This window comes from Stigmatopora argus, chromosome 16 (genome assembly GCF_051989625.1).
Source record: "Stigmatopora argus isolate UIUO_Sarg chromosome 16, RoL_Sarg_1.0, whole genome shotgun sequence".
Classification (NCBI taxonomy): domain Eukaryota; kingdom Metazoa; phylum Chordata; class Actinopteri; order Syngnathiformes; family Syngnathidae; genus Stigmatopora; species Stigmatopora argus.
The window spans coordinates 1,500,997-1,528,991 of NC_135402.1; the positions used below are offsets into that span (position 1 = coordinate 1,500,997).

The following is a 27,995-nucleotide window of genomic DNA, read 5'->3' on the forward strand; positions in this document are numbered from 1 at the left end:
TTTTGGTTTTGCGTTTCTATAATTTTTTAATTTTTGAAACACCAACATCCATCAATGAGTGAGCATAAAGTCAGTGCGGTTCTTGAGGGCTACAGGTTCTCCTAGAACTAGCACGACAACAATACATAACACAAAATGAATATTAATACCCTTTAGATTCGTGTAAGCTTGAATACTGGTAATACCTCATATTTAACCTTGATAAGGTTCCCGTCCATGGCACACGATTACTTCTTTAAAACATGAACAATGGTTCTTTATTTTAAGCTGTTAAACAATGCTTTGAGATTAGTTACGCAAAACAATGCATTTTTCGGAGCTGTAACAGTGTATGCTTTCAAAGAGAATTGTTTTTAGACATAAAAATAAAGTAAACAAACCTCATGTACTTGTTTGATGACTATAAAAGCATTCAATTCAATTCAAATGTGAATAGCGCTAAGGTAAATACTGACAATGATAGTATCTGAGTGTGCTTTTTTGTTGTCACAGTAAAAGTATGTATTACAAAGAGTGGATTTTGTGACATTAAATAAAATACGCAATTGAGGAAAACAATAAGATTGGCCCTCGAATTGAGCCTAAAACTCCACAACTTTAGTATAGAGAAACTTCATAGTATATTTACAGAAATCCCTCGAATATCGCGGTTAATGTAGACGCGATAATCGAAATATCGCAAAGTAGGATCATCCATATTTTATTATAATTTTCTAGTTCTAGTAGCAAGAGTGGCTTCCGCTTAGCGTGGATTTTCACCCAAAAATTAATAATTAATAGCAGGAAAAAATGGCAAAGTAGTGAATTCATGATAAGTGAAGACGCGGTAATTGAGGGATTACTGTATACTTTACAGAATCATAAAACTGCTGATATTTTGGAGCGTAACAATGCGTTCAGTCATCAAAACTAGTTAAAAGTGACCTATTTTGGAATTCCAATCTTTCCACCAGTGGAAAAATAAAATTGTCAAGCCATGAAAATCCAATTTTGTTATGTTTTTCGACAATACTTAATGTTGTAACTGTGAAAATATAAATAGCGGTAACCGAGTCCAGTCGGAAATAGTTCAATATGAGCATTTCATAACAATTTCATTTTTTCTTTAGTTCCGTCCCCTCAACGGTCCGTTGCGACGGAGCTTCGTCCCCGAGGAAGGTTGTTTCGCCGAGGAGAGGCGCCAATGTCCGTCCAACCTCAAGTGGACGCTCGCTGGAAACATTGAGATGGTTTGGCCTACCAGCTTTGTGAAGATGGCCACGGCACAAGACTTTGCATTTGATTCCTTTGGCTTTCTTGGCAGACGGTGAGTCCAGTTCCAGTCCTTTTTCTTGGGGTACAAATCCAGTGTTGGCGTCTCGGAAGTAGTCGGCATAAGGATGTTTGTAAATTTCTCCTTGTTGGCCCAATGTGAAATCTGCACAAAATTAGCCAACATCATTTTTTTGCCATTCAAGCTCACGTTATTTATTATACACACACAAATTTGAGTGAAAACTCATCAAGTTTAAAACATGGATCAAATTTGCGCAGTAATTTAATATGACTAACCCATCGACCTCAATACTATACGACACAGGTGTCAAAGTGGCGGCCCGGGGGCCAAATCTGGCCCGCCGCATCATTTTGTGTGGCCCGAAAAATTAAATCATGAGTGCCGACTTTCTGTTTTAGGATCAAATTCAAATGAAAAGTATAGATGTATATTAAATTTCCTGATTTTCCACATTTTAAATCAATAATTGTCATTTTTTAAATCCATTTTTTCTGTGTTTTTAGTTCAAAAATCATTTTGTAAAATCTAAAAATATATATAAAAAAAAGCTAAAATAAACATTGTTTTAGATCTATAAAAAACTCAATATTCAGGGCTTTTAATCCAGTTCTTTTAATCCATTTATAAAAAAATATATCTAAATATTACATGTAAAATGGTCCGGCCCACATGAAACCGAGTTGACGTTAATGCGGCCCGCGAACCGAGTCTGACACCCTTGCTATACGATGAACAAACCCATTCTGTTATTTGTATATCATCGAAATGTACTCTACCTTTAGGATAAGTAGTTCTTGCTTGTAGTTTTTCATGGCATGCTGACATATCTCTCTCTCTTCTAAATAAGCCTGTAACAGACGTAAATCATGCAACAAAATATGAGCGGTGCACTCAAAATAGTCAACATGAATTTAATGAGTAGGTATCGCAGAGCAGCTCCTAATAGAAGTCATTTATTCTCCGCAATATGTATGATTAATTACCTTTTCGGTACAGATAAATCAGCAGCAGAGCAAAGCATATCAGTAGTATGCTAATCGCTACAATGATAGCAACATTGGGATTGCTTCTCTTCTGTAATTCTTCTTCAAAAACATGGGATAAAAAAATGTGTTTAATTTTAGACAGGATTTTCATTCCAGAAGATTTTTTTTGATTTAATGCAGACGCTTACCTGGAATGAGAAATGTCGCAGAGGAAGCGCTACTTTGAAAGCGACACGTATAGTTGCCTCTCTGGGATGACGGCACTCGTATCGCAGAGGTGATCCTCATAAGGTTCTCCTCTGTTGACACCACGGCGGTGCTGGCGTTGAGATGTTGTCCTTGAGAATCCTGCCAAACCACAGCGGTGGCCGGATAACCTTCAGACTGGCAACTTAATACCGGCTCGTCGCTAGTTTCCGACATGGAAATATTTTTTGTGACCGTTTTATATGGCGCTGTAAAGAGGAGATAATGCACATCATCGACATCAGCATCGGATATGAACTTTTGGGGGTTCAAAAATTGTCTTGGTGTGTCACTCTGGGCTATATGGTATATTTTTTTAGATTAGATAATTTTATTCGTATTCGGGAAATTTCACTGTCACGGTAGCAAGAGGGTGAGAATACAGACCCAGCAAAATTCATTTTAGACATAAATAGGTAAGGTTTTAGACGTGAAGAAGAAAAAGGACATCAAGTACTTTGGGACAACAGTGGAGTGGAGGTTAATGGAATGGTGGTGAAGAACCGTGTACAAGTGATAGATCTGTAAAAACAGCTTCAGGAGCAGGTTAAGAAAGAGTGAGATCCATTTAATAGGAAATAGGTTTATTACCAGACTGCAGGATGGGGAGAGAGCTCGAACAGCTGTGAACCGCTCAGTCTGTTGTCCTTGCAACTCTCTCCGAATGACCAGTGGGTCAGTCTTTATATAGGAAAACAGAGTATAGTATAGTTTCTATGACAACGACCAAACTTTGGGCGAGGTCTGATTAATCAGTGTCAAGTCTCCATGACAACGACCCATCTTTGGGCAAAGTCTGATGAATCAGTGTCAAGTTTCTATGACAACGATGTTTCCATACTTACAAAAACTGATACAATATGAACAAGCAATTGCCAAGCGACTTTGTCATTTTATCTTAATGTTATCTTACAACAAGCATGCTGGAGGAACGTGTTGGTGTAATAGAAGAGTGTTAGCAACGATGGAGGGGAAGGTCTTCAGGATAGTGCTAAGGCTAGCCATAATGTGTGGCCTAGAGACAGTACCTGTTAGGAAAAGACAGAGCTACAAGAAGATGAAGATACTGAGGTCTTCCTTAGCATTCACCAGGTCGTAGGGATTAAATAAGTGAGACAATGAAGGCTATCCATTTTGGAGACAAAGTCAGAGAGACCAGGCTTGCCACGCCCAGAGGAGACGTTGAGGGAGAAAGAAACAATGGCCACAGGTCATCCAGGAGAAGATACATATGGATGTAGTGAGGAAGGACGGAGAAGACGATGCAAAGGACAGGGTCAAAAGGAAAAAGTGGATTTGCTGTGGTGGCTCTTCATGAAAGTGTTGGAACCTGGGCTAAACTTAAGTACGATGGAGGACCCCCGCACATATTTTTGCACCCAGATTGGTGAGGAGGCTGTGTTAATAGGTGTACCGCAAGGGTGTCAGACTCGGGTTGGTTCGCGGGTTGCTTTAACGTCAACTTGATTTAATGTGGGCCGGACCATTTTAGATATAATATTTAGATATTTTTTTTAAAAATTGATTAAAAGAACTGTATTAAAAGACCTGAATATTCATTTTTTTATAGATCTAAAACAATGTTTTTTTTAGCTTTTTTTAAAATATATTTTTAGATTTTACAAAATGATTTCTGAACTAAAAACACAGAAAAAATGGATTAAAAAATTACAATTATTGATTTAAAAGGGGGAAAATCAGGAAATGTAATATACATCTATACTCTTCATTTGAATTTCATCCTAAAACAGAAAGTCGGCACTCATCATTTACTTTCCCGGGCCACACAAAATGATGCGGCGGACCAGATTTGGCCCCCGGGCTGCCACTTTGACACCTGTGGTGTACCGGTTGCCAGTAACAGAGTATCGGATGTGTTCCTAGTCAACAAGTGTTGCTCACCAGTAACAGATAGCCGAATGTCCTTATAGTCGGCCCCCTTCCTCGTCTGGAGCACACACCGGTAGGTGCCCGTGTCGTTGATGCGGACATTTGACAGCTGGAGAAACAGCGGCCAGAAAAGAGAAGACACGTTTGTGTTTTTGATATAAACTCATACGGAAACACGTCATTGGGTCGTGACCTCGAATGTGGTCAATGCGTTTACCTGCAGTTTAGCCCAGCCGTTTTCAATCTCTTGGGCGAGAATCCCGGCGCGACCTCGAAAGTCGGGATGCTGAAAGGCAACTTGCTCCTGCCCGCGACACACGCGGCACACTTGCCGATATCCGGCAGAAGAAATCCAGTGCCAGGACACGTTGATGTTTTGCAACACAGGCTTGAACCGGCAGCCCATTGTTAAGTTTTCTCCAAAATCCGCCGTGTATGAGGCTCGTTCCACTGAGGTGGTGAAAAATACTGTTGGAAAGTAAAACCAAAGCCAAGATGCAAATAAGAAGAAGGAAGTGAGATAGTTTTGCTATCGTTTCATGCTAACCAATGCCGACCTTGGAGAGACTGCTGAAACAGGATTTGCATAATAAGAGCTTTTAACAAGCTCATTTGGATGTGGGACAAGTTCGGTTGGATCTGTAGGACACATAAAAGTGTGAAAAACTGTTTTTTGTGTGGTTTAGGGTTCTCTCTTCGGGAGGGGGCCCGTTTAATTAGTTTTGTTGTAATTGTACAATGAGAAATAAAGATATTCATTCCATTCCTACGCAATTTAAATATTTTATTCTTTTTATTTTCTACATGAATCATTTATTATCTAATCTTTAATTGGATAAATCTGTGTTTTCTAATAGTATATACGGGGGAAGGTTAGTATAGGACGTAGACTAATAGGTTTCTGGGTGTGATGACAAATTAGGCTTTTGTTGTTGATGATGACGACAGGGCCTATGTCTGATTATTATTGAAGGAAATACATGATTATGTTTTATCATGTTTTGGTATCACTCAAGACGATAGACGTATAATATATATGTATATAGGTATATATGTATATATATGTATATATGTGTATATATGTAAATATGTGTATATATGTATATGTATGTATATGTATGTGTATATATACATACACACACACATTAAAAGATTTCCATCTTTAGTCCCATGTGTTGACTGAAGATAAAAAATGACACGTGCTAGACATGAGTGACACGAAATGAATGAATGAATGAATGAATGAATGAAGAAAAAAGGTTCACTTACCTCACACGCTTCAGATTTTATGAATGAACTTTTCCCTAGAGACTAGTCATTACTTATACTAGTAGTAAACAACACGCCCACATATGATGTCATTGGTATATGTGAAACTAGGAAACTAGTGTCAAACCGGTCCTCAAAGGGCCGCCTACAGTGGGTGCAGTTTTTCATTCCAACTCCCCTTTAGGGACTGTCTCAAAATGGCCGTATGTAACAGATGTCCGGCTTTTTCCTTTTCCTATCTATTCCACCATCTATTGTCGATTTTAATAAATGCTATTATAGTATAAGAAGCTACACTGCTTGCAAGGTCACTACAAAAGGTAGGTAGTATTTATGATTTGAAATAATAACAATAATAATAACCGATGTAAAATTCAGCTAACTGAAAGGTTGAGTTCGAACAGTTAGAAAGTATATTGTGAGTTACAAGCTTGTGTTAGTATGTTAGTAATGCTTAGATGTCACCAGCAGTTTGTAGACAAACAAAACATGTTCTTTTTGTTTCTTTTATTTTAGGAAATCATCATTATGGGCTTTCTTCTCTCCAAATCCATGGATGCCAATTTGAAAAAGCAACAAGAGTTCATGCTGCACAACTCAAGGCTGCAGGTGAGACAAATTGCCCTGACTAAAGATGGAAGGTATAGGTATGAAGAAGAAATAGTATTTTCACACATAATTCTAAAGACCCAACACGACAACAAACGCGTATAAAAGAAATTGCCTTCCAGCACAACAAATGTTCGTTCATTCAACTACTCATACGTACAGAACGAAAATAGTAGAAACAAAGTTTTTTTTATATGATGAAAGACAGGAATGTAATCCTCTTTATTTTAAGTTTAATTTTTCTTTTCATGTATATTTGTCATTGTACTTGTATAATGAAAGAATTCAATTCAATATTTTAAAAACATGAGACCAACCACTCCTTTAACACACCTACGACGCAATATGATATAACCTGTTCTGACAGTTTGCATGATGTCATGGAATTTCCTTTCTTTTTCCGTCAACTCGGGACTAAAAATAGTCATTCCAAAACAAAAAACATTGTTTATTTCCAATAACATACGTCACCAATCTTCTATTTTGCTGACTCATGTGACTAACAGATTCTTAAGTTAAAGAATTTTCTTTCCTTTTCCGTCAACTCGGGACTAAAAATAGTCATTCCAAAACAATACCATTGTTTACAGACGCTCCCCTACTTACGAACGAGTTAGGTTCCGAGCGATTGTTCATAAGTTGAATTTGTTCGTAAGTTGCTCAGTGCTATATTTTGTATTATAATTTATGTTTAAGGCCTATATAAGTATATTGAAGGTTTATATACGTGCATTTGTATGTTTAAGGCTTGTATAAGTAACACACACTAGTTTGTACTAAAAAAAACATTTAATAAAATGGAGAGAATACATACAGTACTGTATACATACATTAGAGAGAGAGAGATTTATCCTCACTAGGGTCGCGGGGGGTGCTGGAGCCTATCCCAGCTGACTTGGTGCCAGAGGCTGGGGACACCCTAAATGGGTGGTCAGCCAATCGTAGGGCACAAGGAGACAAACAACCATTCAAGCTCATACTCATATCTAGGGGCAATTTAGACCACATGTGTCAAAGTGGCGGCCCGGGGGCCAAATCTGGCCCGCCGCATCATTTTGTGTGGCCCGGGAAAGTAAATCATGAGTACCGACTTTCTGTTTTAGGCTCAAATTAAAATGAAGAGTATAGATGTATATTAAATTTCCTGATTTTGCCCCTTTTAAATCAATAATTGTAATATTTTAATCCATTTGTCTGTGTTTTTAGTTCAAAAATCATTTTGTAAAATTTAAAAATATATTTAAAAAAAGTTAAAATAAACATTGTTTTAGATCTATAAAAAACTGAATATTCAGGGCTTTTAATCCAGTTCTTTTAATCCATTTATTAAAAAAATATCTAAATATTATATCTAAAATGGTCCGGCCCACATGAAATGGAGATGACGTTAACGCGGCCCGCGAACCAACCCGAGTCTGACACCCCTTATTTAGACTGTTAGCCAGCTAGCCTAGCATTTCTATGGAATCCATGGAAGCCGGAGTACCCCAAGAAAACCCACACGGGTCCGGGGAGAACATACAAACTCCACACAGGTGAATTGACCTGGATTTGAACCCAGGACTCCCACTGTGAGGTTTACTATAACAATTAAATTCATTTAAAAATGCTAAAAATGTCTAAAAACAATGAATATGTATGATTCTTTTTTTAATTTCCATTTGCCCTTTTCTCAACCCAGCTGTACATCTATTTAACTAATCTTTCTTTTTTTACTTTTATTAGTTTAAACTGGGTGACTCGTGTAAATCATATGAAGAATGTAATTAGTGTCTTTTTAAGTTTCACTGTCTCAATTTTTCCTAATTAACATGACGAACAGAGAGTATATCATAGTATCTGCTAATAGCAAATCCGATACGTAATCAAAATAAAAACACTGTGTCACACCCTCCATGACGCATTTTCCAAGATTGAGCAGTGCAGTGGTTTCACCGAGATCCAAAGTATAATCATTAATTTTCTTAACCCACTTTATCCTCACTTTATTTAGTATTTTTGACAAATTTACTATATGTAGCTGTTTTTTCTTGTCCACAGTTGACCCTACTACATGCACACACTATCATATTAAAAGTAACTAACTGCAATTTGACTACTAGCTTTGTTGCTATCACCAAATTTACTTCTGCCTTGGCAAGTCACCAAACTAATCAGCACAGAAGGCATCTAAATGTGACATAATTTAATATATATTTCTGAAAAACACCTGCAATTAAAAGCCAACAGTAGTGACTAATTTAATGTTTAATGTTCACCAGGGTTTGATTCCCACAAGCCATTGAAACAGCTTGTTTCCTGGAATGTTTTTTTGATAAACATCTTAAACTTGATTGTGTGATTATCTCAAGTGGAAATTATTGTACATTAACAAACCTTTGGCGTCTCTGGCAGTAAATTGCAGCTAAATGTTCTAATTTCAGGTGATTGTTTTCGTATTTGCGCCCGTCTATCACCAAGTCATAGTAGTCCACATGGGGTCACAATAGGAGGCTGTTTTGCATATTTGCCAAGATATCGAGCATTTACAGTGTTTTTGCAATATGGAATTTCTACACGGATCTTTACATTTTATGCCATTAAGTGCATTTCCCCAATTTTTATGTACTATTGCTGGTATTTTTTTAGTTGAGGCTACAATTTTTACTTTTTATTTCTCTGGGTTTTGAAAAAATATTGGCTGGAAACAGAAATTAGCTTCATTGCAGTGTGCTTTATTTGTGTAGAACTGTAATTGTATTAGATACTACTAAACGAGATTTTCCAAGCATACTGTTTATCTTTTACGATTGAAACTTTGTCATCTTCTCAAGTAGTGGTTTTCGTGTAAACTTTACCAAATTACCGTATTTTCTCTTTTGTCTAATATGAGAAAATGGTAAAATTCAACGATTTTCAGGCAATTTTAAGGGTGCGGATGCGCGGAGGTGGCTTATACACGAGAAATTACGTTAGATCGTTACACGCAAGCATGAGATTCCGCAAGCAGTTCTTTGTCGGGGAGTAGTTGGTCCTCCAGAATAATTTGCCGAAGTTTACTATATACTGAATTGACCAATTCCTACGCAAGTTGTATCAAGCAGTTGTGATGTGTGTGTTTGGACAGCTGGAACGTCAGATGATGATGCAGAACCAGATGCGGGAGCGCCAGATGGCCATGCAAATTGCTTGGTCCAGAGAGTTCCTCAAGTACTTTGGCGCTTTCTTCGCAGTGACATCTACTGGCTTGACCGTGGGGTGAGTCTCGCACTTTTTAGAAACTCACAATATGTGTGTATGTGTGTCTATATGTGTGTTCACATCTTGACATTTTGTGCAGTGGCCTTTTGCTGCCGTGGCAAAATGTCACTTGCTTTGATTTGCTAGCTTTTGTCACATATGACAACTGTCAGTCCGCGAACCCACAAAGACAAAAATAAATAATCATTTCCGTATTTCACGGACTATAAGTCACACTTTTTTTCTAAATTTATTTTCTACCTGTGATATGGGAGAGTATTAATGATATCTCTGTAATGACACAGGTTTTTATGATCAGGTGACACTTAGAATCGGTAAATGTGAATATTTATCATTTTCAGTGGAGTAAAATAATCCAATGTTACTGTTTTTTTTTCTTCCATCCAGTGCCCTAAAAGTAAAGAAACCAGCCTTGCTGGCCCCCATTTTACCACTCAGCTTTATATTTGCATATCAAATGGACAGTGCTTATGGGACACTTATTCAGAGAATTCGAGGTAAGAAAATTCATTATCATTTTTTTCTTGACTGTAACTTTTCTATTTGTTCTTTAGTTGAAAGCCAAACAAACATTTTACGGTCTTTAGCTTGAGCATTGGGTAAAAGAAAATTGAAATGGTAATAAATATTGGTAACTTTTCTATTTGTTCTTTAGTTGAAATCCAAACATACATTTTACTGACTTTAGCTTGAGCATTGGGTAAAAGAAAATTGAAATGGTAATAAATATTGGTAAATTTCTATCGTAAAACAGCTATTTTTCACCCCCAAAAAATTCCAGCTGTATTTTCTAAGACTTGGACCAAAATAAGAGCATAGATTTGGCGGAAACCAAAACCCATTCTGCTCCTTTTTGCCTTTCAGGGGAGGCGGAGAGTATCATGGTGTCTGAAAATGAGCGCCTGGACTTGCCTCATGGGACCCCCACCTTCGATAGCATCGAGAAGGCCCGCCGTGCCAAAAGCCCTCTTGCCTCCTTCTTGGAAAAACAATGACAATTCAACGCCCAAACCGTCCATTCACGCTCCTCGTTCCAAGATATGTGAGTTTGTCATTTTAATAATTACGGCCAGTGGCTAATATTGATGAAAGAAAATGAGATTTGCCTCCAAACTTTGCCATGTAAAGTACTTTGTGAACTTTAAACCTGCTTGGTAATCCTCAAAGATTATGATATCATTCAGTAATCTAATCCCCATTCAAAAGGAATAGACGTCTATCGTTATTGGGTCGGAAACACGAATTGAACTTCTATTACCGTCGATGGCATTGAATAACAACTGTACCGGCCAACATGCAATATTAAAAATAAGCACCAATGTCACTAAAACAAAGTGTCCTGATATGCAACAGATAGATTTTTATTGCATCTCGTTTCACCACCCGTGTACAAACATTGCTTCATTTGCACTTGGAATTTTCATGATATATCTCAATGGTGTCCAAAGTGCGGCCTTAGGGGGTCCGATCCGGCCCCTATTTTGTAACTCATTCATACTGCACTCACTGAATTAAACTCGACAAGGCCGTCCCAAAATCAGAAACCCAAATCCACTTCCACTCTGGTTCATTTGCTGATTTTGACATCCCTGATATACAATGTGAATTCCATCTTTTGATGACTTTCAAAACTGCAACTATCCCCAATATTTTCCCTCCGTGACTCATATCAGCGACGTCGTGCTAATAATTCCGTAAAAAGCAACTGGCCAGGTTTTGCTGTGACCTCAGCATTGACGTGAAGCAGGGCCCCGCCGATATGAAGAAATTAACACCAATAATACTCCAACACAAGTGTTTGCAACCCCTGGCAATAATAATCACAAAGAAATAAACCCCGCCACGTCATTGGCGTCCAACGAAATGACGCACGTGTGTGAGCGTGGGGGGCTACGAGTCCAAGAGGGAACTATAAAAGATGGAGTCCGTCCGTAAAACCAATCCAGCTTCATTCGGTGAGAAGACCTGAGAAGGAAAACCTGCGGTCAAGCGCAAAGGTGTCGAGAAGCATGCTTTGGAGCCCCACGGCGTACGTACTGGCGTTGGCGCTGGTCGCATGCGGCGGCGCGCAAGGGGAAGCCGGCGGCAAGGTGGTCCGGTCCAGGGACTATGGAGTCAAGCTCTGCGGAAGGGAGTTCATACGGGCCGTCATTTTCACCTGCGGAGGCTCCCGTTGGAAGAGAGTCGCCGTCACGCCGCATGGTAAGTGGACCGCATTTATTCTATATAAGTATGGACGTATAGTATGTGCAAACAACTAGCAAGTCTTCCAACTTGGAAACTATGAAATCAGTTCTTACAACAATAACAACAAAAAAACAGGGCGTTTTTGTGCAGACCCATTTTTAAGACGTATTGAGTAGCATGAGAATTTATTCTCTTTGATTTTTCACATTCAAGTGAGTTTCTTTTAATAGTCCTAACATATAATAATATATATATATATAATATAAATAAATATATACATATACGTATACGTATGCGTATGCGTGCGTGTGCGCGTGCAAATTGCAAATTACAATAAAAGGATCAATTTGAGCAGATCGTGAGCTGAATATTATGCATCATTTATATGTATATGTGTAAACGTGTGTACACGCGTACACGCGTTTACACATATACACATATACATATACACATATACATACATATACACATACATATACACATTTACACATACACACATACATATACACACATATACACATACACATATACACATATACACATATACATATACACATATACACATACATATACACATACATATATACATATGCATATATACATACACAAATACATATATACATATACACACATACATATAAACATATACACATATACATATAAATGATGCATAATATTCAGCTCACGATCTGCTCAAATTGATCCTTTTATTGCAATTTGATTCAATTTACAGTAAAAGATTTAAGTCATTTATAACAAATTGCCAGAAAAAAAGAGAAAAATTCTAAAATTCCACCAGAAGAACAAATGTAGGTCATTAGACCTCTTGAACTTTTCAGACCTCCCAATCTATACTTATGGTCCATTCATTTTTTTTGGGTCAGTATCCTACTTATGTTCCTATTCTAACCTATGTGCCTACTTTCTATTTACAATTAAAGGTGTGCAATTAGGTTAACTCAGTTTTTTTTTTTTACAGATTCCTTCGATTGGAGCCCCCACCGTGACGAGCAGCCCGCCATCATCCACACGCGGAATTTTTTTGAGCGCCGCCGCTCCGTCGCTCTTTCTTCCAATTCTGACGCTCAAGTCTTGACCGTTCGCGCGCGTCAGAGCGAGCGAAACGAACCGGGGCGGCTCGACGTTTTGGGGGCGCTAGCTCAATTGCAGCGTGGAATCGGCGCCAGGGGAAGGCGGTACTTTTCCGGGGGTGTAGCGAGCGTTTGCTGTACTCAAGGTTGCACTCGGAATGATATCGGACGCTTGTGTTGACTTATGTCGTCTTGTCAGGGAAAAAAAATGTCCAGATTTATTTTAGGTGAAAATTCTGATATCAGAGTATCCGTTTTGTAGATATCATTGTTTGGAATGAAACTACATAAAATGTATATAGTATACATGGCTAGCCAGGTTGATAAAACACAGGGATGAGGTATTTTATTTTCAAATTTAATAACATTTTTTTTTTATCAAACTTTTTGTCATATAATGACAACCATGTTTCTGTATTCAGGAATCGTCAAGACATCTGTAAAATGATTTTGTACAAACGCGTTCAAAATATATACTCAATAAACTCAAGCATCATCACGTCTTTAATGATTGTTCTTTCTTTATTAGAAAATTTTATACATAACTTTTATTTCAAAAAAATTGCAAAACTTCTTCCTTGAAACAATTCAATTCACGTTGTAATTTTAGTGCAATTATCTATTTACAGACTGCAGTCATTTTGTTGAAAAAAAAATCATCTTTTGGTCTTAAAGTGCATCTACAATGGATTCACAGTGCTTCCATTTTTCCATTTTGTTATTACTGCCTTCAAATGAATTTAACCTTGAAATTATTCTTACAAAACCTCCTGATGACAAAGAAAAATAAGAAGTGCTGTGAAAAATCTTTAGAGGCACTTAAGCGTATTTTCTATGTGCCCAGGAAATTGCTCAAATGATACATTTATTCCTTACGTGATATTTAATTAAAAAAAACAGGGACAAGGAAAGCATTACCAATCCTATACATGTATACAATAAGAAAAAAAGATATAATTACACGTATAAAAAAAAAGTAGGAATGTTCAAGTGTAGTGTTTCAAAAGTCCTGACATTCACGGTGAATGGGACTCATGTGTCCAAGTTGATTCGCGCCGTCTCCACGTCGCCGATCAACATTTGGAACGTTGGCCTCTGGCTCGGGTCGCCGTTCCAGCAATCGCTCATCATCGCATCAATCTGCCAAAATGGGAGCCATTTTTATTCATCATGGTTCGCACCGGTCTCAGATCGGTCAAAACAGGTTTCGAGCTCACCTCCTTGGGACAATTGTCCGGGATGGGCAAGCGATAGCCTTGTTTCAGCAAATCGATCAGATGGTAGACGATCATCTGTCCTTGTTTTTCGTCTCCCATCTGCTCCATAAACACCTGCAGATTTTTAAAAAAATGGCGGTGATGAACGAGAGCCGCCATAGTTTACAAAGTGGCGGCCCGGGGGCCAAATCTGGCCCGCCGCATCATTTTGTGCGGCCCGGGAAAGTCAATCATGAGTGCCGACTTTCTGTTTGAGGAGCAAATTAAAATGAAGAGTATAGATGTATATTACATTTCCTGATTTTCCCCCTTTTAAATCAATAATTGTCATTTTGTAATCCATTTTTTTCTGTGTTTTTAGTTCAAAAATAATTTAGTAAAATCTAAAAATATATTAAAAAAGCTAAAATAAACATTGTTTAGATCTATCAAAAACGGAATATTCAGGGCTTTTAATCCAGTTCTCTTAATCCATTTATTAAAAAAATATCAAAATATTATATCTAAAATGGTCCGTCTGGCCCACGTAAAATCAAGTTGACGGGGACTTTGAATACTTTTGAAATATTTGCAGTACCGTAGGTGGACTGTGGCTTTTGTCACAGTAGGTGAAAAGTTCATAGAGGACCACACCAAAACTCCAAATATCTGAAGCCACTGAAAACTTGCTTTCTGTCAGTGACTCGGGAGAATACCTGAGGAAAAAAAAAGACCACCACGATGTCAGGACAATTTGTTGTAGTCTTTGCAAAAGCGTGATGGGGTCCATCTTACCAAAAGATGGGGCTTTCCCCAGGTTCCCTCACAGTGTAGTAGTCCTTTCCTTGGGGCAAGACCTTGGTTAGACCAAAGTCACCAATCTTCACCCTCATTTCACTCTCCACCAGAATATTTCGGGTGGCCAGGTCTCGGTGGATGTAGCGGTTTGTGGCCAGGTAGTCCATTCCCTGGGAGGACATTTTGAACAAAGGGATTTTAACTTCAAATTATAGTTTCACGTTTATTTATTCAGATGTATCTATTTGTTGATGACATTGTTTCCATAATCATGTTGTGAGTCTGACATTTTCCAAAGTTGACATACTCTCTACTATATTTTTTGTCGCTTGCCACATGGTAGTTTAGGGTTTAGGGTTATGTCTTCCCAACTAGGCTGCCAAAATTAATCGATTAATAAATTAACAGCTTTCTTGATCGTGCTAATCGATAGATCATTTTTGGACATTCAAATTAGTACAAATTGTTTGCAATTAATTTAAAATGAGGAAACAGGAAATAATCTATAATCTTCATTTGAATTTCAGCATAAAACAGAAAGTTGCCACTCATCATTTACTTTCTCGGGCCACACAAAATGATGCGGTGGGCCAAATCTGGCCCGCAAGCCGCCACTTTGACACATGTGCTCTATCTGAACGTGGGTGTTTTGGTTTGACATAACTGTTAATTGCTAACCAAACTAGCATTATCAACACATAAGGTTTGTCTTGTTGAATGTTAAACAAAAGTAGTAAGAATTTTGTGGAGAATTTAAAGACGACTAGCCTCCCAGTAGACTTTGATCTGCTCCTTGATAATATTGTTGGTGCCATAATTAGCGATCAGTTAGCCAAAATTATGATGTCAACTCATGTATTCGCACATAATTTGTCCCGATATCAGCTTTCCCTGCCTCAAATTAGCGGCACTGCTTATTTACTGACCTCATCCTGTCACGCCCTTATCCGACCTATCATCTCCTTAGGTCGCTACGTCCCCCAACCATGCCTCATGCTCGTAGCTAGCGAAATCTTTTAACAAGCAGATGTTACGTCACCTTGCAAATCTGTAGCGAGTAGAGAAGCAGTTTCTTGATGTCAAAGTGAACTTTGTTCTTGAGTAGATAGTCCCTTAAGCTGCCGTAGGGAAGATACTCCATAACCAGGCGTAGGTTCCTCCGTCCTGAAAGGGGAAGCAATGATAGGAATATCAAATTCCGTCATCAAAAAAGGGCCTTCCTTCATTTTGGAGTGAAGACTCTACCTGCACTGTAGCATACTCCTTTATACTTGACAATATTCTCATGGTGGAGCGATCTGAGGATTTCGATCTCGCGCTCAAAGTCCCGTATGTGCTCCGCCGTGCTGTGCTGGAGTTTCTTGACGGCCACCACCTCCCCGGTGCTGTCCTGAAGGGGGTCGTAGCGGCACATCTCCACGCTGCCAAAATTGCCCTGAAATGACGACGGGTAGAGTTTTGAACGGGAACGCGGTTCGGGATCGAGCGCTGATCTTACTTTGCCCAGCTGCTTGAGGAAGATGAGGTGTCGCTCCTCGAACTGAGCCGGTTCCTGGCTCTCGCAGGCCCACGGAAAACCAGAGCCTCGCGTTCTTGCGGGCATCATGTCGCTTTCCACCAGCAACTCGTAGTCTGGATTTAACAAGGACCGTTATGAAGATGTGAAATTGCTCCCAATAGCGTGACCGGACGATTCGCCGAAAGACGTTTCGCCAACGGACGATTCGCTGAAAGATGTTTCGCCAACGGACGTTTCGCCGAACGGACGTTTCGCCGAAACAGGATTCGCGCGCTCGCCCCGCCCCCGGATCGTGTGTGTATGTTTTTCAACCTCGCCACAAAAAACAACACAATGAGAAACATCCCCACTTTTATTTGTTTAATAAAATAATAAATTAAACACTTTATTTTTTTTCAGCGAAACGTCCGTTCGGCGAAATGTCCGTTCGGCGAACTGTCCGTCGGCAAAACGTCTTTCGGTGAATCGTCCGAGTACCTCCCAATAGGCAGTCGACTTACCTGGTGTAAAAAGACTGTTGAGGTCTCTGATCACCGCTCTGAAGGAGGGTCGGTGCGAAGGCTCGTAATCCATACAACTGTTGATCAGATTGGCCAACTCGATCCATTTGGGAGCAGGCAGCTGGTGCCTGTCCTTGTAGAACAGAAGCTTCTGTGAAAGAGGACGGCGGGAAGCCAGGTTTTGACATTTAGGGAAATGGAAAACACATTTAGAAACGGTCCTTTATCTTTTGCTACCTTGCAGCAATCAAGGCTGTGGAGCGGTTTGTCTCCACTGCTGCAGATCTCCCAGAGGGCCGTGCCGAAGGCCCACTTGTCTGTGGCCAAACTCAGAGTTTGGGGATTTTCCACGCATTCGGGGGGCACCCACGGGATTCGCTCCACCAAAACTGAGGTGCGATGACAAAGTTGGCTGGCTGTTAAGCTCGATCGCCCACGGTGGGTCGGGCACGCTTTCCAGACCTTCTTTGGGCAGGACGGAGGTGCCGATGCCAGGGTCGCTGAGTTTGACGAAAGGCAGGCTTCCCATCTTGCGGTCTTCTTTTCGGATCACCAGGACATTCTTGGCGCAAACGTTCCCGTGGACAACGTTCTTGTCTTCCTGTAGATCACATGTGTCAAAGTGGCGGCCCGGGGGCCAAATCTGGCCCAACACATCATTTTGTGTGGCCCGGGAAAGTCAATCAAGAGTGCCGACTTTCTGTTTTAGGATCAAATTAAAATGAAGAGTATAGATGTATATGAAATTTCCTGATTTTCCCCCTTTTAAATCAATAATTCTAATTTTTTAATCCATTTTTTCTGTGTTTTTAGTTCAAAAATCATTTTGTAAAATCTAAAAATATTAAAAAAAGGTAAAATAAACATTGTTTTAGATGTATAAAAAAACTGAATATTCAGGGCTTTTAACCCAGTTCTTTCAATACATTTATTTTTTAAAAACCTAAATATTCTATCTAAAATGATCCGGCCCACGTGAAATCGAGTTGACGTTAACGCGGCCCACGAACCAACACGAGTCTGGCACCCCTGCTGTAGATGAAAGACACGAGAACTGACCAAATGAGGGGGGATTGGGTTCGATTCTGACGTTAAATAGAGAAAATCAGCACCCTCCCCAAAAACGATTGAGGAAAAACATTCAATTTTTGATTTTTAAGAAAAGAGCAATCTTGGGGAAGATGAAAGATCTTACCAGGTAATGCATAGCCCAGGCCAGTTGCTTGGCTACCTCCAGCTTCCACGTGATGTTGATGCTATTTTTGTTCTTCTTCATATACGTATCCAACGAGCCATATTTACCATACTCCTGAACCATCATGTCTGAAACGTAAATAGAATTTAGGCTAAGCTGTGTTTTCCATTTTCCCTTCGCTGGTCCTGATTATTTAGCCAGTGCTTCATGCTGCCATTTTGTTTTTAAAACAAACGCAATTCCACAATCAGAAGTCAATTGGAGAACGGTTCCACTTCGTAGGGTAAATCATACGAATTAGGTCGTGGAAAGGGTTCTACGGGTGCGCAATTTGAACTTACTCTCATCCCCGTAAACGCAGACGCCATAGTTGAGCAGCAAGTGCTTGTGGGAAAGCTGGCTCATCATGCTGGCTGCTTCAAAGAACGACTGAAGAAGAAGAACGAAAGCACGCCAACGTGAGAAAACAGAAGAATCAATAGCGTAGTCGGCCGGAAAACAAAATCTAACCTCAGAGTAACGGCGATGAGCTTTGTCCAGAATTTTGACCGCCACGTCTATCTGATGAATCTCTCCGTAGTCTCCCAGCTCCTTCCTCACGCCAGAGAAGAGCTTGGTGAACGTCCCCTGGCCCAGACTCTCGTTCTAGTGTGGTGGTGAATTTCAAAGAAGACCGAGACACACGTTACGGTGCTTAGCGGAGGTGGCTAATGCCGCAGAAAGCCTTACGATGACGAGGTCCTCTTTTCGGATCTTGTGGAAAACCATCTGGCTGATGCTCTTTTGGAGAGAGGGGGACAGAAGAACCTCTGGACCTTGGTTACTCCGACACACCAGCAGATTGGATTTGTCTGGAGAACGAGTGGACCGATGTTAGGAAATTTTACGGGACGTTCAACAGGAGGGAGAGCTTTAAGATAGCGACTGACGTTTGGGGCTGGGTGGGCAACACTTGGTCAGTTGGAACGTGTAGCCGTCTGTGCGGAGTGCCTCGTTTTGATAGCAGGACAGAAGTTCCCCCAGGGTGTCGAAGCTCCTCTTGGCGCCGCTCAGAACGTACTCGCCCGATTCGTTCTTCACAATCTGACAGTGCTTGTAGTCCATAACGGTGTCGTACTGAACGAGAAGGCAGACTCGCCGTTATGGAAAACTGATTCCAGACCAGATCTTTTCACGTAAAAACAGCAACCGTCAGTTCCCGAGTGCTTAACATTGTAAAGACTTCGATAACGGGATGCACTTGATGAAATCCCCAATAATTCCCAATCCTTTAAACATGATTTAACAGTGGCTTACCCCCACCACGAAGGACATGAAGAATTTCCCGTAGTCTCTGGGGCTACGACGTAGTACGTACAGGCCTTGCCGGTTGCCGGCGCGACGCAGTTTAGCGATGGTGAAGTCCATCCTGTGACCAAAGAGACTCAATCGGTTTGAAAATCCACAATGAAGTGATCTAAAAAAAATCACTGGCCGATCTGTTGCATCTGGACAATTCTCAATGATTGTGAAATCTCACGTCAGATTTATTCAAGCGGGGGCATTGGCACGCTACTCACGACATGGGGCCGTGACAGCGACTCTGAATGTCCTCCAAGAGTCTCGGCGAGGCCACCTCTTTGCAGAGGTAATGATGAGCGTCGGCGACCAGTTTGTAATATCCGTCCACTAACGAGACGAACGACAGCGCCTCGGAGAGAGAGCGAAACTCCAACTCCTAAAATGATAAAGAACAGATGAGCTATTTGAAATGGAACGCCTCTAAGCGCCCAAGTTTGCAGCAAAAAAAGGGAAATATCCGCCATCTACAGATGTCATACTATGTGAAGAAGCCCTGTGTTTTGATGCAAATTGCCTTTGGTCCCTTCTAAGTAACACATTTATACTCTCTATTAAAAGCATGAATATGGAGGTGAAAATTGTCAATCAGGGGGCGGCTTATACGAGAGAAATTGTCAAATTCAACCATTTTAAGGCCATTTTAAGGGTACGGCTTATACGTGGATGCAGCTAAAATGCGAGAAAATACGGTAATAAAGGCTGGGAGATGAAACGGAACAAAGAAACTTGCCGATTGATCAATTTGTGGTTAAAAATAAATAAAAATACAAATCTGACCTTTTTTAATGGGTTGTAAAAACAAATATTGACTTGACCCCATTTTAATGTATCATAGAAGATTGCTACAAGAAATTGCTGAATTATTCTGACCCTTTTAAGGCAATTTTAAACGCGGAGGCGGCTAATATGCGAGAAAATACGGTAATTTAGGAAATAAGTTGCTTCACAGCTATTATAATACCACAGTATGCAACACGCACGTGATACCACACAATCCGATTTGGTTGGATGACATTGAACTAAACATCCCCCTCAGGGGAAAAAAAAGGAAAACCTTTCACTGCTCAGTGCTCAAATGTTGGAACATGAACAGAGGCTTTTTTTTAAATGAACAGTTACTACTATAATTTCTGAGCTCTGAATGAGCCAATAGACTCATAGATTTATGGCGTTCCGCTTCATTCACGACGGCTGCATGAATGAACAATTGAAGAAATGGAGTAGAAACCGAGCGTGCTTACCAGGATCTGGTGATCTTGTCTCGTGAGAGAAACTATGCGACTCTCCACTGAGCTTTCCTTATTGGACTGCTTAATGCTGATGTCTATCACCTCTGGGAAATCACAGTATGTCTGCAACTCCTAAAAACACACACCATCGACCATGTTTTTTTACTGGGGGAAATAAGGACCGTCTCCAAACGTTCCATTTTTCTCACCCGGAGGAACTGGATAATGCCCATTTTGGACACGATCTCGGTAACGTTGACCCGATGTGCTTACCTCCTGGGCTTCTTCCGTTTTCCCTCTGGCCCAAAGGATGCCCTTGTTGCCCGTGACGACGATGGCGAGCTCCCGTGCGGAAAGGTCCGTCACGTGGAAGCGCTCCGAGTAGAGCGAAGGCAGCAGCATCTCCAAGCTCATTAGATATTTGAGGCGAAGTTTGCACACGGTGGCTTTGCATTCGCTGAACTGCTGGATGAACCTCTTAAAACGAAAGCGGATGCGCTTCCGGGTCAAGATGTTGTATTCTTGGATGCGACTTCGCATGCAGGTCGGCAGGAACGATTTGTAGCTGAAGCCCAAATGCATTAAAAAACAACAACATTACTCCCTGAAACAGTATCCGACATTTCAAATATTCATAATTGTGGACCCCTAAAGTGCCTCTGAATTGGCCGTGTAAAAAAAAACAAAGTACCAGCTATACCTGGTGTCATTGCAGATGCCCACGGGAGATTGGCCGTTCTCTTTGGCCAATCGCATTAGGTCTAGCACGGCCATGCCGAGACACTCCTCTTGAGCTTCGTGACCCATCGGGATGTCGACCCTGCCGTTAAGAAAGTCACTCCGGCACTGCGTGGAAAAAAAACAGGAAAAAAGCACCAATGCAATAGTCAAAAGATGAACAGCAAATCAAAATGCTTTGCTAAAGTAAAGCACAAATGCAAATTGACCAGAGCCAGAATACAAATAGCCACAACACGAATGCAAGTAGCCAGAACACGAACCCCAAATGCCACAACACAAATCCCATTTTCCCACAACACCAATGCAAAAAGGCATTCCACGAATACAAATGGACGTGGTCTAAATGCCACGAAAAGACAGACATTTGCCCACAAATTTACACCACGGTACCTTATGCCGGCCGCGAGCGGTCACGCTGTGGCTTTTTGCATTTGTGCTGTGGCTATCGATATTTTGGATTGGATTGGATAACTTTATTGATCCCGTATTCGGGAAATTTCGTTGTCACAGTAGCAAGAGGGTGAGGGTGCAGAAATAGGAAAGGCATTTTAGACATAAATAGATAGGTCATAAGTAAGTTAATAAATAAATAAATACATGAATAAATATATAAATAAATAAGCGTGTTGCTGAAATATATATATATATATAGTATATGTATCAGCAACACGCTTATTTATTTATATATTTATTCATGTATTTATTTATTAACTTACTTATTACCTATCAATTTATGTCTAATATATATATACATACATACATATATATACATACATATATATATACATACATATATATACACATATATACATATATATATACATATATACATATATACATACATATATACATATATACACATATATATACACATATATATACATATATACATATATATACATATATATATATATATATATATATATATATATATATACACATACATATATATATACATACATACACATAGATGTACATGCATGCATACGGTAGGTCTTAACACTCAGCCATTTGTTTTGTTAAAGAGCCTGACAGCTGATGGGATTTACGTTGTGGAGAACTTATATGTGTCTGATGTCTATAAATGTCACCTGGAAAAACTGGTAGGCCATGACGCACTCATCCATCACAGGGCTCTCCACGCCCTTGGAAAGCCCATAGCGGTGAGGACAGGAGGAAATGCCACTATTGTACCAGCCAGGAAAGTAGTACCTGAGTAGAAGTGCCAAAAGGAAACAGTCAGTCTGACGATGCTAATTCCCAAAAATAAGAGCGATCAACATTTACCTGATTCGGAAGTGCAGACTCTCGCTGGCTTCCTGTTGAAGTTTGAAGACGTGATTAGCTGGGAACCACATCCGGTCGCTTTCCCTCATCAGGCCGAACAAGTTGAAATACAGCGGTGCAATACCTGGAAGGAATGTTTAGTTGGAAAGCCGACTTGTATTGTACAATCGCAATGTGGTTTGAAATACATTTGCATTTTTGCATTTTTTAGTCAACAAGCGATGCACATACAAACAAACTATTGTCTTTGGTTTGTCGCCGTCACACAGGCATAAAAGTAGCAAATGGTAGAGTCGAGGTCTTAAAAGACAGGAGACTTTCTGAACAGGAAGTACCCGAGAGTGAGAAAAACACTCTTGGAGGAAGTACAAAGAACCGCAAGCAGAAGTTCGAATACTTGCAGTGTTAGCCTACATTCGTCCTGCCATGTGATAACATTTTAAGCAGCCATCGGAACGGGGGTCCTTCAATGGGATTTCCTGGGATTGTTTGGGTGGCTATATTCCATTAGCTATGACTGATGATGATTGTGAAATCTTGTGTAAAATACAAGCAGGTTTTTTAGGCTTGAGTGGTCAACAATGAGTGGAAATATCAAGCACATCATATTTGAGTTTAATTGATTTAGACAGTTTTAGACAGTGTTACGATCGGAATTTTGTTGGTCTAATACCCAGGCTCTAAGACACGTGTCAAAGTGGCGGCCCGGGGGCCAAATCTGGCCCGCCCCATCATTTTGTGTGGCCCGGGAAAGTAAATCATGAGTGCCGACTTTCTGTTTTAGGATCAAATTCAAATGAAGAGTATAGATGTATATTACATTTCCTGATTTCCCCCCTTTTAAATCAATCATTGTCATTTTTGAATCCATTTTTCTATGGTTTTAGTTCAAAAATCATTTTGTAAAATCTAAAAATATATTTTAAAAAGCTAAAATAAACATAGTTTTAGATCTATAAAAAACTGAATATTCAGGGCTTTTAATCCAGTTCTTTTAATCCATTTATAAAAAAAAAATCCAAATATTATATCTAAAATGGTCCGGCCCACGTGAAATCAATTTGACGTTAAAGCGGCCCGCGAACCAACCCGAGTCTGACACCCTTGCTCTAAGATGATTGGCCAAGAGGTTCAGAGACGCTAGTTGACGTATGCTAATTGCTATTGAGTTCCAGGTATGAAGAGAGAAGGTGCTTTGGCTAATTTAGCATTCTTTTTGAAGGGAACTACACAGTCACCTCTAGAGCCAGCCCTTGTTGATGTGTTGGAATTTTTGGGGGGAAGATTTTGTAAACTAAAAATATATAAAAATACTACAAATATATCCGATGCAACTTCTTCTTCTCTGGGACTCACCACAAGTTTTGGCAGCAAGGATGCAAAGCTCTTCCGCCACGTAGTCGCCAGGCGGGTACGTGAGGTCACGTTCCGCTCCCCCGCCGCCATTTTCCACATAGAAAAGGTGGACACTTAAGGACACGCTAGTCTGCTTTGGATCAGGTCTTGAACCGGCGGTGTGGTCGGAGGGGAGGCCATTTTGATGTAGTGTGGGGGAAGTGGTAGATAGGTTCATGATTTTCTGCCGAATGGAGGCCACATCCACCTGGCAGGGGACAAACAAATTCCAAATTGAGATCAAATTTCACGTTTGTGCAAATCATACCGGGTCCATTCAAAAACTTTTTTTTCCATCCCATCCAAAAATCAATTTTTAAAAATCATCCATGCTGCTATGTTATCTTCCATTATCTTCATGATGAGGTTTGCGCCTATGTTCCATGCTAAATATACTCCTGACCTACTGACACATATCATAATTATATCATTTAAAACTGCATAGCACGGTCACCTCATTCTGCCACTTAATCGATATATAAAAGTCCAAATAAAAGGTTAAAATGACATGTTTAACCAAGATAAGAAAGAGAAGCATGTGTCAATAATTCATATTTACGGTGATTTGTATAGCAATGTGCCTGTCATGTGATTTTATGCATTTAATGGTCATTATTAGCCACAGCTTTGATTCATTCATGCATTTTCTGTACTGCTTATCCTCACAAGGGTCAAGGGCGGGGTGCTGGAGCCTAGCCCAGGTAACTACGAGGACCAGGCAGGGGACGTCCCACAGGTTAGATGAAAACTTTAAAAAAAAAATATATATATATATATATATGTGTATGTCAGCTGGGATAGGCTCCAGCACCCCCTGTGTACCCAATTTTCCCACAACACAAAAACGAATAGCTATGACGGGATGCCACAACACAAACCCCATTTTGAATTGAATTGAATGCTTTTATTGTCATTATACAAGTGATACAGAAAAAAGAAAAATATATACCGTATTTTCACGACTATAAGGCGCACTTAAGTCTTAAATTTTCTCCAAAATAGACAGGGCGCCTTATAATCCAGTGTGCTTTATATATGGAAAAAATAATAAAATGTGTCATTCATTGAGGGTGCGCCTTATAATGCGGTGCGCCTTATAGTCGTGAAAATACGGTACTATATATACGTATATTTAATTGAAAAATTAAAAACGCGTCAAAATTTAAATGAGCTGGCAGTGATTTAACATTATTTAATCCCAATAACGGGAATAGATGACCAATCTCTTTTTGCAGAAGAAACTGGCTTCATTCTTTTTTTAAAGTAAAAAAATATGAATAATGTGACAGTGAATAATCAATTTTACGTCCAATCCATTTCAAATGGGCTAAAAGAGTTGAAATATTTTTGGTAGTAGTTGTCGTTTCTAATGTGGCAAAAATCCTTCTGACGTACGAAACAATGAAATTTTCTCTTCAAGCGAAATGTTCCTATTTGAGATGTAAAGCTTTCACAACATAGTGCACAAATAACAACAACAAGGGGAGAAACATTGTCACATATGACTTGAACAGGAAATGAAGCACACGTTCATGTACTAGTCAGGAAACACACACACACACACACACACACATTGGCCTTATGTTGTGTGTCAGTGTTTCCACCCCCAAAACATTTATCACACAACATACAGGCTGGTTCCGCACTCACGTCTTATCTTGGTTGGCTGCTTGGGCTCCCTATTATCAGTCAAAACATATTTGAACATTTACTACACTTAATGTGGCTCTCAACATATTATTTCAATGACTTTTTTTTATTAACAGTGCAGCTGCGGCTTTGGTAATTGCATGTTCTTTGTTTATTTACAGTTTTACGTCGTTTTTTTGGTCAAGCCCTGCGACTTATTTAATTTTTGTTTTTTACATGTTAATGAGATAAATGACTTTTGTTGCAAATAGCTTATAAATGCATACCTGTCAACCTCTGCCGATAACTACCCTTATAAATGATTATGATTCCCCTTACAAACCCCCAAAAAACCTTACAAACACCGTACGAGTCGGGGTTTGTAAGGGGAATCATAATCATTTATAAGGGCAGTTATCGGCAGAGGTTGACGGGTATGTTTAAAATGCAATGTGGACATTAGTGGTTTATAGTTGGGTGCAGTTTATATGTGAATGCATTCAGATTTTTTGGCAAATTTGGTGGGCGTGGCTTAGTCTGGTGCTTTTTCGTTACCACCAAAATTGCCGCAAATTGGGATCAAGTGCTCTTTCTGTTTTAAAGTGAACCTTTTTAGTTTCGACATTTGCAACTGGGTTTGTTTTGAAGCGAGAATTGCACAACACTTCCCGATGACAAACATGAAAAACGTACAAAAATGTGCATTTCTGCACAGGGCTGGTTTCACTTCATCTTGCAAGTCTGTTCGAAAAAAAACACCCAAACATTGCAGCAACTTGAAATAAGCTTTCAAAACAAAAAAGAACAATCTTGGCTAGAAAGACTTTTTGGGCTCGGAATTAGCATTTTGAAAACTTTATTTTCCTAATGAAAAAAAAAAATACTACTTTGCATGCTATAATCTTAAATGTAGAATATTGTTTACAATTTCAGGGACAAAGATTCATTTGTTTTAGTGCAGCATCTTTTAATGCTATTTAATGTTAAAACAGTTTTTTTGTTACATATTAAGGAAATAATTATGGTAGTGTATCAATTGATGCGTTATAGATAGAAAATTTAAAGCCATTTGTCTCATAATTTGTTGTTTTGATACAATTTCACCACAATTTGGATGTGATATGTGCAAAAAGTGATCTTTTTTTATATGATATTATTATATATGATATTTTTTTTCCCAGATGAGTTATACTTTGCTGTTTTGGGATTTTAAATCATAGGAAATCATCATACTGGTCAACATACATTAATTGCCGATGGTGGCGGTATGATTGGGAGTTTGTCTCTCTGTGTGCCCTGTGATTGACTGGCGACCAGTCGAGGGGGTAGTCTGCCTTTCGCCTGAAGACAGCTGGGTTAGGCTCCAGCACCCCGCGCAACCCATTCGAGGATGGGTGGTATGGAAGATGAAGTTATGAATACAATGTCTTTTTTTTTGGGCCCCTGCGTAACAATCCCTTTCCCTATTGGATGACGTGGTTTGAGATTGGGAGTCCAATCGGATTCCCAAAACAAAATTGCCGACCAGCACGTCAACAAATCCCCGGATTTTGGACTTGATCAATCGCTTTTGTCGTTGTTGACGCGACTTTGAGCTTTTAACTTCAGGTCTTCCTCTTTCTGTTTTAGTTCGTATAAAACGTGCAATCCTATTTAAAGCGGATTTGGCCGACATGATCCGAACTGGAAAGACTCACGTCGCGCACGGACACAAACTAAAACCAACTGTGTGTTTATGTGTTAATGTTGTGGTCAGGACGGCGCGATGAGTTGCAGCAAAAGCTTTTTAAAACATTTTTTAAAGGCGAATGAATCGCTTCACAGCGAAAGGCTCGCTCGATCGCCTTTGTTTGAAACGGCGACAGTCAAAAAGGCACACCGCATCTTTGCCAACCGACCGACCCCCACCCACCCCCTAACAATATATAAAAACAACAACAATAATGATCACTTGCCCGCTTTCTCTCTTTCTGTGTCGCTGGACCAACTGTCAACTGCCGATCGCTTTGGACTGAAGCCGTCTGCAACTCTTCTCGATCCCCGTCGAGTGGGCGTGACAGTCGGCCTTGGTGACGGTGGCCAACGCGACCCCTGCTGGAGTCTTCTTTCATAGCAGGCGGACCTCCCACACTCAAATTCCCCTACATAAAAACAAACATTTGCACGTTTCCTCAATAAGATCAACCATTTGAAAGTGTTTTCCCCACAAACCATGTGAGCTATTTCCCTGTCCTGTCCAACTTTTTTTTAGCAACAATAACAGTAAAAAAGTCATATTTTAAATGGGTATCTGCGTACAGATACAACCTCACCAAACACGAGTCGTGAATTAGTAAATAAAATACATTTCAGATGTTATACTAGGCTTTTC

General features: G+C 39.8%; 4 protein-coding genes across 6 annotated transcripts; 2 read left to right on the forward strand and 2 right to left on the reverse strand.

Annotated features, from left to right (window-relative positions):
* On the reverse strand, window positions 1–5,676 carry LOC144091318 (programmed cell death 1 ligand 1-like). The gene is made up of 9 exons (XM_077623543.1): window positions 5,668–5,676; window positions 4,956–5,037; window positions 4,616–4,866; window positions 4,411–4,507; window positions 2,704–2,717; window positions 2,451–2,610; window positions 2,260–2,361; window positions 2,053–2,124; window positions 1–1,417 (listed from the first exon to the last, which is right to left on the reverse strand). The coding sequence occupies exons 2-9, from the start codon at window positions 5,008–5,010 to the stop codon at window positions 1,095–1,097; spliced, it is 1,074 nt and encodes a 357-aa protein (XP_077479669.1). The 5' UTR covers window positions 5,011–5,037; window positions 5,668–5,676; the 3' UTR covers window positions 1–1,094.
* Window positions 1,166–27,982, forward strand: plgrkt (plasminogen receptor, C-terminal lysine transmembrane protein). 3 transcript variants are annotated; one of them, XR_013305659.1, is made up of 7 exons: window positions 5,859–5,987; window positions 6,184–6,276; window positions 9,383–9,513; window positions 9,904–10,013; window positions 10,381–10,558; window positions 24,665–24,731; window positions 27,642–27,982. XR_013305659.1 is itself a non-coding variant. In XM_077623556.1 (6 exons), exons 2-5 carry the CDS (start codon window positions 6,196–6,198, stop codon window positions 10,509–10,511), a joined length of 453 nt encoding a protein of 150 aa, XP_077479682.1. In that variant the 5' UTR covers window positions 1,166–1,306; window positions 6,184–6,195; the 3' UTR covers window positions 10,512–10,558; window positions 27,642–27,982. The 3 variants fall into 3 exon arrangements, 2 of the variants coding, with proteins under 2 accessions (XP_077479682.1, XP_077479681.1); XM_077623556.1 differs by lacking the exons at window positions 5,859–5,987; window positions 24,665–24,731 and adding an exon at window positions 1,166–1,306; XM_077623555.1 differs by lacking the exon at window positions 24,665–24,731.
* LOC144091322 (relaxin-3-like) lies at window positions 10,514–15,020 on the forward strand. Its single transcript, XM_077623554.1, has 2 exons — window positions 10,514–11,718; window positions 12,683–15,020. Exons 1-2 carry the CDS (start codon window positions 11,526–11,528, stop codon window positions 12,973–12,975), a joined length of 486 nt encoding a protein of 161 aa, XP_077479680.1. The 5' UTR covers window positions 10,514–11,525; the 3' UTR covers window positions 12,976–15,020.
* jak2a (Janus kinase 2a) lies at window positions 13,298–27,750 on the reverse strand. The gene is made up of 24 exons (XM_077623539.1): window positions 27,580–27,750; window positions 23,957–24,203; window positions 22,601–22,724; window positions 22,405–22,525; window positions 21,273–21,418; window positions 20,846–21,137; window positions 20,585–20,704; window positions 19,562–19,719; window positions 19,299–19,410; window positions 18,932–19,118; window positions 18,732–18,853; window positions 18,513–18,647; window positions 18,344–18,431; window positions 18,003–18,130; window positions 17,270–17,408; window positions 17,045–17,196; window positions 16,808–16,958; window positions 16,287–16,420; window positions 16,034–16,223; window positions 15,828–15,952; window positions 14,786–14,958; window positions 14,589–14,706; window positions 14,012–14,125; window positions 13,298–13,934 (listed from the first exon to the last, which is right to left on the reverse strand). The coding sequence occupies exons 1-24, from the start codon at window positions 27,733–27,735 to the stop codon at window positions 13,827–13,829; spliced, it is 3,540 nt and encodes a 1,179-aa protein (XP_077479665.1). The 5' UTR covers window positions 27,736–27,750; the 3' UTR covers window positions 13,298–13,826.
* Window positions 27,983–27,995: the final 13 nt, after the last annotated feature.

What these genes read in the sequence shown, in the direction of transcription:
- LOC144091322 (XM_077623554.1), top strand. Translation starts at nt 11,526, where the DNA reads ATGCTTTGGAGCCCCACGGCGTACGTACTGGCGTTGGCGCTGGTCGCA. An exon ending in AGTCGCCGTCACGCCGCATG is followed by an intron (nt 11,719 to 12,682) that starts GTAAGTGGACCG and finishes TTTTTTTTACAG; the next exon opens with ATTCCTTCGATTGGAGCCCC.
- plgrkt (XM_077623556.1), top strand. Translation starts at nt 6,196, where the DNA reads ATGGGCTTTCTTCTCTCCAAATCCATGGATGCCAATTTGAAAAAGCAA. An exon ending in TGCACAACTCAAGGCTGCAG is followed by an intron (nt 6,277 to 9,382) that starts GTGAGACAAATT and finishes GTGTTTGGACAG; the next exon opens with CTGGAACGTCAGATGATGAT. An exon ending in TCTACTGGCTTGACCGTGGG is followed by an intron (nt 9,514 to 9,903) that starts GTGAGTCTCGCA and finishes TCTTCCATCCAG; the next exon opens with TGCCCTAAAAGTAAAGAAAC.
- LOC144091318 (XM_077623543.1), bottom strand. Translation starts at nt 5,010, where the DNA reads ATGAGCTTGTTAAAAGCTCTTATTATGCAAATCCTGTTTCAGCAGTCT. An exon ending in GTTTCAGCAGTCTCTCCAAG is followed by an intron (nt 4,867 to 4,955) that starts GTCGGCATTGGT and finishes ACTTTCCAACAG; the next exon opens with TATTTTTCACCACCTCAGTG. An exon ending in AAGAACTACTTATCCTAAAG is followed by an intron (nt 1,418 to 2,052) that starts GTAGAGTACATT and finishes AATTTTGTGCAG; the next exon opens with ATTTCACATTGGGCCAACAA.
- jak2a (XM_077623539.1), bottom strand. Translation starts at nt 27,735, where the DNA reads ATGAAAGAAGACTCCAGCAGGGGTCGCGTTGGCCACCGTCACCAAGGC. An exon ending in GACAAGATCACCAGATCCTG is followed by an intron (nt 19,720 to 20,584) that starts GTAAGCACGCTC and finishes TTATCATTTTAG; the next exon opens with GAGTTGGAGTTTCGCTCTCT. An exon ending in CCTGGGCTATGCATTACCTG is followed by an intron (nt 17,409 to 18,002) that starts GTAAGATCTTTC and finishes TGTGATCTACAG; the next exon opens with GAAGACAAGAACGTTGTCCA.